The sequence below is a fragment of the Sinocyclocheilus anshuiensis genome, unplaced genomic scaffold (genome assembly GCF_001515605.1).
Source record: "Sinocyclocheilus anshuiensis isolate Anshui unplaced genomic scaffold, SAMN03320099.WGS_v1.1 scaffold454, whole genome shotgun sequence".
Classification (NCBI taxonomy): Eukaryota; Metazoa; Chordata; class Actinopteri; order Cypriniformes; family Cyprinidae; genus Sinocyclocheilus; species Sinocyclocheilus anshuiensis.
The window spans coordinates 95084-104395 of NW_015548217.1; the positions used below are offsets into that span (position 1 = coordinate 95084).

At 37.3% G+C, this 9312-nt stretch overlaps 2 protein-coding genes across 2 annotated transcripts in view; both read right to left on the reverse strand.

Annotated features, from left to right (window-relative positions):
- LOC107653967 (anthrax toxin receptor 1-like) overlaps positions 1-5061 on the reverse strand; it is a 32424-nt gene extending 27363 nt beyond the window's left edge. Inside the window, exon 1 of the mRNA XM_016440822.1 lies at positions 4461-5061. Within this exon, the coding sequence (XP_016296308.1) occupies positions 4461-4606 (146 nt within the window). The 5' untranslated portion in view covers positions 4607-5061. The remainder of the gene's footprint in view (positions 1-4460) is intronic.
- A 2803-nt stretch (positions 5062-7864) lies between these two features.
- Positions 7865-9312, reverse strand: part of LOC107653968 (retinol-binding protein 3-like) — a 4383-nt gene continuing 2935 nt past the window's right edge. Inside the window, exon 4 of the mRNA XM_016440823.1 lies at positions 7865-8798. Within this exon, the coding sequence (XP_016296309.1) occupies positions 8473-8798 (326 nt within the window). The 3' untranslated portion in view covers positions 7865-8472. The remainder of the gene's footprint in view (positions 8799-9312) is intronic.

Sequence of the window (9312 nt, forward strand, 5' to 3'; positions counted from 1 at the left end):
GTTGAAGCCCCGCCCCCTACACTATAAAATAGATGCTGAAGCCGCGGCTGAGATCGGTCACTTGTCCACAGAATTAGTATTTTCTGTACAGTGAATGGCACGTAGTGCACTATATAGGGGACAGGGAACGATTCAAACAGTGTAAATATGCTTTCCATTGAGGAAACAAAGAAGTCTGGTTTGGCGCTGTGTCACGCTAACCACCGCACCGCACACACACTCTGCTCCGGTCCAGAGACACGATAGCACGGAGCGGATCACATGCGCGAGTCGACGCAGACCACAAAATGTATCGGAGCTATTTGAATTCTACACAGAATGCTATATTTTATAGCAATATGGATGAGATTGTGGTTGTCAAATACGGCTTTACGGAGCTCAATGGCTCTGAACGGCTCTAGCCCAAGCTGTGATATAAACGAACGCTATTGGATATTTTAAAAAGGTCTTCCTGTTTCAGTTAAAATGACGTCAACACAGAGTAACACTGCGTGTTTCTAAGCATTTCAGGAGACCTTTAACTCATACATGTTTGCAGACTTTGGGTTGACTGACGTGATTTGGGAAAAAAGAGGTGTATTTGAAAGAATGGGAGTGGGTCTAATTCATTGGCCAAGTATAGTTAGCAAACAGCTGGGGCTGGTTGTTGGAGTGGTATTTAAAAGCCAAAGCTTCTTCTCGTTTTTTTACAATAAATCTCAGAAGCTCTGAAAATGGTAATGTGTCAAGAAAAAAAAAACTCATAGAAATTTGGTTAATGCATCAAGTTCTATGATGATGCATGACTGCACTCCAGTTCAACTGAAAAACCTTTCAGTTTCTAACCTTTCTAACCTTTTTTAAAATCTGTGCTGGGAATCTGAGTTTACGATTCTGAATTTCTCAATTTTAGTCTTTCAGTTTTCTGTGCTGCTCTGAGAACACTGCATATCCGAATACTTTTTACGCCCTGAGTAAACTTCATAGCAGTTTCTGGTCTGCATCCAGAAAGGAGATTTGTGGTGTGTGATAACATTTAACTAGGAATGCATGTCTCCTAAAACAGTTCCAGGAGGTTAGGTAAAGCTGAATTTGGGTGTATTAGGGGAGAAACTCGACATGGCTCTCAGAGAAGGGCTTGACATTTATGAATCATTGGCACACTACGGCTGTTATTCTGGCGGTTTTAAAACAGATGACTCAACGCTTGGGTTATCTTAAGCTAAACAACAGTTAGTGGAACCAAAACTATGATTAACACAGTGATGTTTCAAAACAATCATAAAGATGAAGTAAATCAGACCGCAATATGTGTCCAGACATTGTTTATGACCAATCCCAAGAGTCAGGTGGTCAGAGGGATGCAGAGCGACAGCTTAAAATGCATTGGCTAAAAACTAAAATTACAAGGTCTTTGACAAGGTCTTCAATGGGATCCAATGTTATTTTATTTTGCCCTTTATTGCCTTTCCTTCATTTATGCATTTGGCAGATGCTTTTATCTCAAGTCACTTGCATTGCATTTCAAGTGTAGATCTGATTCAATTCAATTTAATTGATTTAATTCAAGCATTCACTGGGAATCAAATCCATGACCTTGGTGTTGCTAATGCAATACTCTACTCTTACAGAAATGCATTATATGGACAAGACGTTTTTCAAAACATTGTTTGTGTTTCACAGAAGAAAGTAAGTCAGGTTTGGAATGACATGAGGGTGAGTAAATGATGAGCAAATTTTCATTTTTGGGTAAGTTCTCTTTTTAAAGAACCTAAAAAATGGCACCGGCAAAAGAGTTGTACAGTGCAAATAGCACACTAAGCATTCCCACGGACAGTTTCTTTGTTTTATTCCACTTGTTAAACAGCAGGCCATGAACGGGTAGACTGGTTCTGAATCACTACCCAAGGCCGTGACTTCCCAGAAAGCCTTTGGGACACATGAAAGCAGAAGTGGAAGCAATGATGCCAGGCTTGAAGGACAATCTTGAGGTCAATTTACGAAATCATTTCTATAAATCTGGCCCTTTTTTAGCCCCACATTTTCTTTTTATATAACCAATATTCCACTGATATGCTGGGACTTTCCACAATGATATACAGCAAATTTACTTTTAGGAAAGAGGATATTTAATTCTAACCTTCTGGTCAGTCTGTTTGTGTTGGTCAGTGGTAATTGTTTTAGATTACAATATTTTTAAAGGTTAAAGATGTTCAAACTTTACTTCCCTAGTGCTTTCAAGGACCTGATTTTTTTTTTTTAAATCTCATTGTGAGGTTGTGATGAGATGAATTCTTTTCGACAGATAAACATGCCAACAAATCCAAGAAAAGCCAGAAGTCCAATAATGGTGCACCTGAAGCCAAGCACTCTTGTGCAATACAGCTGTTGTTTGTGATGCTTCGATACTTCAACTTCAGCTTATTTGGTGATAAAACAGATACAGAAAAAATAACACTCTGCCCTCTGCACGCAACGGCACGGTGATTAAAAACACTGAATAATGCATGCAGGAAATTACTTAAATTGTTGAAGCTGAAGGCTTGTAATGTTCTGAAAGGGCTGCAGATGTTTCACTAAATGTCAGTTTTTCCAAAGTCTGTAAAGTGAAAAAGGGGGGTGCTTGGGTTGGCTATGTCTTCTGCCATCACATTATGAGAAAAACTGGGTGGAAAAGGACCTCGCATGAATTGTATAGTTTTACTCAGCTGATCAGTTCCAGAGCATGTTGCATGACACATGAAAATCAAAGCACACAGGATTTATGGTGTATTTGATGGTTTCTAATGTTTTCACTGCTAATTTTATCCAGTATGGCCTAAAACATTTCTTCTCTTTATCACAGCTGCACACGCTGAACTTCTGACACATGCTCAAACAATATCACCTTTCATCAAAGGGCCTTCAACTATGTGTTCATAGATCAAGCAATAAGCCCATCTAAACAAATAAATACGAGACACCTTTTCTCATGAGACCAATACCGTTACAGACAACCCACACATTACCATGAGTCTCATAAGACTAACAGCATATATGATAGTAAAGACAAACTAGGCAGTTTTGCTCAACTCACATTTTGCTCAAGTCACAATTTTCACCTATTTCGACTTAGATCTTAATCGTAATAATCGAAATAGGTGAAAATTGTGACTTGAATTGTTTCTTTAAATTTCTTGGTTGTACATGTTATTTTAACTAACTGTCACCGTCGCACCAGTGGGACGCTTGGCGCTCTTTTTTGTTGTTGTCCTTTTTCTCTATCAAATCTTTTAGTAATCATCATAAATTATATATTATAACGCCCTAAATAAAATCTCACAGGAACCTACATTTTTTTCATATAAACTTCAAATTTGGAACATAACTTATTTAGACATCAGGCTTTATGTAAACATGTTATGTAAAATATTTATTATATATAAAATAAAATAAAATTAATATAGTGCATTTTATTTACAGTAAATTTAAACTTCTATAACTTTTTGATACTTAAATTTTTAGAAAAATTGATTTGTGATTTTCTTCTTTAAAAAGAGACCAACCTTAGGTCTGTATTCCAAAGTGTTCATAAATTACAACAATTTAAGTTTGGATAGTGCACTTTCATGCCTATTTAAAAAAATGGGGGGTGACAGTTATGGGGTTAAACTGACTTAAATCAAGTTCATATTACTCATAAAAAAAGTTGAAATTCCTCAATTTATTTAGATGAGTTAATGTAAAAACATAAGTTGCCTTTACTTACTGACCCTATCATTTTTAAAAAATGTGTAATTAGACTAAACATCCAGTAAATAATCTTCCCAGTCAAATCGTGGGAAAGGATGTTGCTTTTCCGGGTCTGTTTAACAATGGTAAAGGATAAGAAGCAGGAAAAGAGAACCACAGAGGAATGAAGTTGTGACCGTCTGAAGTGCTTATTCAGCAAACTTCACATGTACCACCCCTCTTCTCATCATTACACACAGACAGAGCACAAAACAACAAGTTGGCACAATAAAAATAAACTGGATGACTTCTGTTAAACAGTCATTGGTAGTGTATGTGTTGTCTGGTATACACTGCATTGTCCTTGAACTCTAATTGAACCCAGTCAAGTGATACCAAACAATGCACATCTGGTGAATATCTATGTTGGTGATGCGGAATGTGAGAAATTTGGGGAAAAGACGGAGGATGTGAATGGAAATGTACTGGCCTACTTTATCCAGGCAGTATCTCTCAGTCTGGAAAACATCAGGCCGACAGACTGCAAAAGCTTAACATCCCTAACATTTGCACTTCATACAGATCAAGTTGCCTTTATATGTGATTGATAGGTTTATGTTGCATACCAGAACGTTTACCAGCTGTTAGAGCAATAAGATTAAAGATATAACTTACAGACTGACTTTCTTTTATGTTCAGAGAAAGAGAGAGACTGGATTCTTTGTTCAAACAACAGTGCGCAAAACGATTGAATTGTAACAGTTACTTACTTGTCAAGGACAAAATACAAGTCAAAGGCGCCCTGACATGACCTCTCCTCCTCCACATCTTCTTGCGCTCTCGCAGATGGAAGCGTGAGCAACAAAAGTCCCAAGAAAAGTACGCCAAGACACATTTTCACTACTGAACTCGCCATAGTTTCTTACTGCAAAAACATCAATCCTCAAGAAAGCCGACGGCCATTCACATTATCCCCTAAAAAGAGCCTTTGCTGAGGATGCACACAAAGAAGAGGAGTTTTGCAGATGTTGACGCAGTCCTTACTCACATCAGTCTGAAACCAGTAACTCCAAACTTGAGATAAGATGAAAACGCGCTATTCCCAAAATGTACTGCACAGAAAGCCGGCGTCCAGGAAAACACCACAAAAAACGACTTCCAAAGTGTCTGTTTAGTTTTCTTTATATAAAACACTAGCCGGTTTGTTGTTTTGGGGGATTTTGAAGAACTGTTGCTGCACTAAATCCACGTGTTAAAAGGCCAGATGTATTTTGTTCAAGCGCTTGATATTTGATGTTAATGTGCAAAGCAAAGACGGAATCGTTTGAGAAAAGAGCCCAGGCTCAGAGTTGTCAGATGAGGAGCTGGTGTCATATTTCTACCCTTGTAGAAAAAAAGAAGGAAAAAAGAATCGGGTCAGTTTCTTCTCCTGCTCCTCGAAGGTTTCCTCCCTTCCTTTGGATATATGCTAAATATATGGGTTTTGCGACGTTTTTTGTGCTTGTCTGCTAATGTTGAGGAAGTAAATTTAAAATTTGTATGCATTTTAGAATGTTTAGTTTATATATCAGTTATGTATATATATATATATATATATATATATATATATATACAGTACATATACATATACATATACATACAGTATATGTTTGTTTCTTACTCTTATTCCATCTTGCAGTAGCTTATATCAGGTGTTGGGTTAAGATTGATTAATTAATTAATTACATTTACATTTAATAATCTAGCAGACACTTTTATCCAAAGCGACTTACAAATGAGGACAATAGAAGCAATCAAAACCAACAAAAGAGCAATAAAATGCAAGTGCTATGACAAGTCTCGGTTAGCCCAACACATTAGCCTACAGGTAGCAAGGTTTATATATATATGTATATATGTAAACACACACACACACACACACACACAAAGAAAACAAGTAGATAGAATAGAAAAAGAATACAAAGCTAGTGTTAGTTTGATTAATTAATTATTGTTTCTATTTTATTTATTTTCTCCTTTTCTTATGTGTACTATTTCAGTTAGGTCATTTCAGCAGTTTACATCGTTACACCAGTAGTTGGCATTAGTGAGCATTTTTCTTGTGTGTTGTGAGTGAGTCATACTGAATCAATCATATTGAACTGATTCTTTTAAAACGGTCACGACTCTATAGTCTATAGTTTTATCAAGTTATAAAAGCAACAGAAATAAATTAAGCGTTTCAACAACGTCTGTACATACATATACATATACATATATATATACATATATATATATATATATATATATATATATATATATATATATTAGAGCCCGACCGATATGGGTTTTTGGGGGACCGATACCGATATTAGGGAGTAAAAAAATGCCGATATCGATATATCGGCCGATATTCTATAAAATCAAAAGTTTGGACACTTTCCCATTCGTGTCTCCAAACTTTTAACTGGTACTACTGTATATATAGAATACAGTATATACATAAACAAAATATATACTTTATACATAAACACATTTTTTGCAATGATCACTCAAATGTGGTGAACAAACACTTATAATGACGTGACAACGATACGCCGAGATACACGGGGGTGGTCTCAGTCGAAAGGGGGCCTCAAGATGTACACTCGATTCGGTGTTCAAGAGGGTTCCTCGAGCTGAAGGGATCCCCCGAATTTGGTGCAGATCCGCCGCGCCGTTACGGAGATATGGCCGTTCAAAGTTTCAATAGTATTCCATACACTTAAGCTTTAAAGCGTTTCATCCAGATTGCCAGTAGCAAACAATGGAGCGTTCTCTGCTGGACAAACTATGTAATTACACCATTTACAAGCATTTTATCTGTGTTTTATGTTACGTAAAAAAAAATTAATATCGGCGGCATATTCGCCGATACCGATATATCTGCAACAGGCTCATATCGGCCGATTAAATCGGCAAAACGATATATCGGTCGGGCTCTAATATATATATACACATAAGTATTATATATATAAAAGAATGAGGCGATTCAAGCTAAGGACTCGTTAATCAAATGAGGCATTTCTTCAGAAGGTAAACCAATGAAATTCTCAGTTCACAGCCAGCCCCTAAATTATATTCGCTCATGCTGCAGTCAGTCTTTGGCGCCACGCGCGTTGATAACGTAGAAATCGATTCATTCGCAAGATTCATTAATAAAACACGAACGAAACACCACACCACCACCTGCTGAAGCCAATATAAAACCGAAATGCAAGGTAATACTGTGGTAATACTAATAGAAAAAAAGTGAAGGTAATACTAAATGGATAGGCTAATTTACGGAACTACGTTTACATCTGTAAAATATTACAGCTGGATTCTCAAATGACTGAATTAATGACTTAACCTTAATGTCATAATTTTTGAAGAAAAGCTTCTTAGACGGGTGATTGGCAATATTTTTAATTTAACAGGTTAGATGCTAGTAGGCTATATTACTGATATTGGTTATGCTGGATATTAGCTGGTAGATCGTCTTGAACAGCAGCCCTTAGGAAAATTAACCATGGTTTTACTACAAATAAAACAAACAAAAAAACATGGTTATTATAGTTCAACCATGGTAACCACAAATTAACCATAGTTTAAAAATGGTATTTGTAGAAAAACTGTGGTAATACCAACCAAACATGGTTACTACACTTTTACTAGAATAATACCATGTTTAATTTTCGTAAGGGAGAGCAATGACCGACCAAAACCAGCATGACTGTGCTCAAAACATACCTAACTTAACTGGTCGTTTATCATGAAGGAACACAAAGCTTATATGGCAGTCCATTTTTATTGTTGGACCTCTACCTTTGACACGTGCCATTAGTGTATTGAGGATAATATTTATAATCCAGTAAAATATGTTGTCAACAGGTGCTGCATAATTGTAATGTTAGTATGGCAGTGGATGTGCTTGACAGCTTACTTTGGCCAACTGATAAAGAATATGTGCTGCCATCTTCTGGTTCTTTGCTGCTTGTTTCTGAAAGAAAAGGTGTAGTAAACACGTGTATAAAAATAATAGTTTTGTAATGACCTCAAGTGAGCAAAAAGTGGATTTTTGACTTACCAAATATGAAGATTGTTTTTGTTGTGTGGGTGAGTGTGTTTATGTTGTAACTGTGATTTTTGTTGAGATTGCAAGCGGATAAATAGAGGTAAATAATCTGATCAAAATAATCTGGAAAAATCACAAGAGGCTTTCAGAGACATAAGTATGTCTGGAATTGGTTTATGTTTGTTAAACCCGTTTTACCTCAGTTGTAAGGAATTTTTGATTTAATCTTTAAAACACATTACAATTAGAACAGTTTCCATGTGGTTTTTATTATGCTTTAACATTTGGTTTCAATATAACTCCAAAGTCGCAATTTTCCCGTTATACTGAAAAAGATTCAAGTTCAAGACAAATTTTCAGTTTGTTAATATGCATGTGTATAGGTGTTTGCAACGCAAGCATAAACAAATTTTAATCTGCACAAAGGAAACTAGTTCACAAAGAACCCAACACGTTTAGAAAAGGCCTAAATTGAATATCACTTTGAGAACATTGACTGCATTCTCCTCCACCAAGTGTGCTTAAAAGAATGCATGCTTTAGGTTCGAAATAATACAGAAACAAAGAAAAGGAATAGAAAAAGGTACTTTCTAAACATTACCTTAAAGATCTACACAGATCATGACAGCATCTTCACAACATGCCATCCTTCTAAATAACTAATTTGCAATATAATTTGGCTTCCATACCAGGCCCAGGAGAACAACTTATTGTTGGCCAGAAAAATGCTTATTGAGGATGCCCTTTGCTGTGTCTAGGGCGGCATCAGCGGGCACTGGAATGTGAGGGGCAATGCCAGCACCCTCCCATGTAGGGCCCTGAGCAGTGTCTGAATGGCTGATTGGAATAGATAGAAAGATGTCGCTTTCGCCAACACTGAAGGTCTCTGGGGGGTGACAACCTCCATGGGTTGTTTCACCGATAAGCATTGCACGTCCCAGCCTCTTCATGATAAAAACAAATTCCTCAGCGGCACCAGCGGTCGCACCACTGGTGAGGACTATCATGCTCTTTTTGCTGCCATATCTCCTGCCTATAAAGAGTAGAAATGCACAGTTAATTTTGCAGTATTATGCAGTGGTGGCGAAATTTTCACTAGTAAGTCAAATCTTTTGCTGTAGTGTGTCAGTAGGAAATATCAGTTTACATTTCCAAACATTAATTTTGCCATTAATTGTAATAATGCAGTGAGATTTATGTTTGTGCTGCACACAGAGATCTGATCTGATCATCATCAGTCTGTCTGGAGTCACATGAAGAAACAGAACAAACTGAGACAGACTCAATCCAGAAGAACGTCTCGGTTACGTATGTAACCCTCGTTCCCTGAAGGAGGGAACGGAGACGTCACGTCGGTTGACCGACGAAATTGGGATCTCGCTTAGAGGGACCAATCCACTTCGAGTGTAAACTAAACGAGCCAATGCACATTGGCATGCGATTATTGCATCCAGCTGCTGCTGATCACAGCGTGAGTATAAGTAGGCAGCAGATGCAACGCATATTCAGGTTTTCGCTGAGGAGCCGAGCCGGTGACCCGGCCGCTC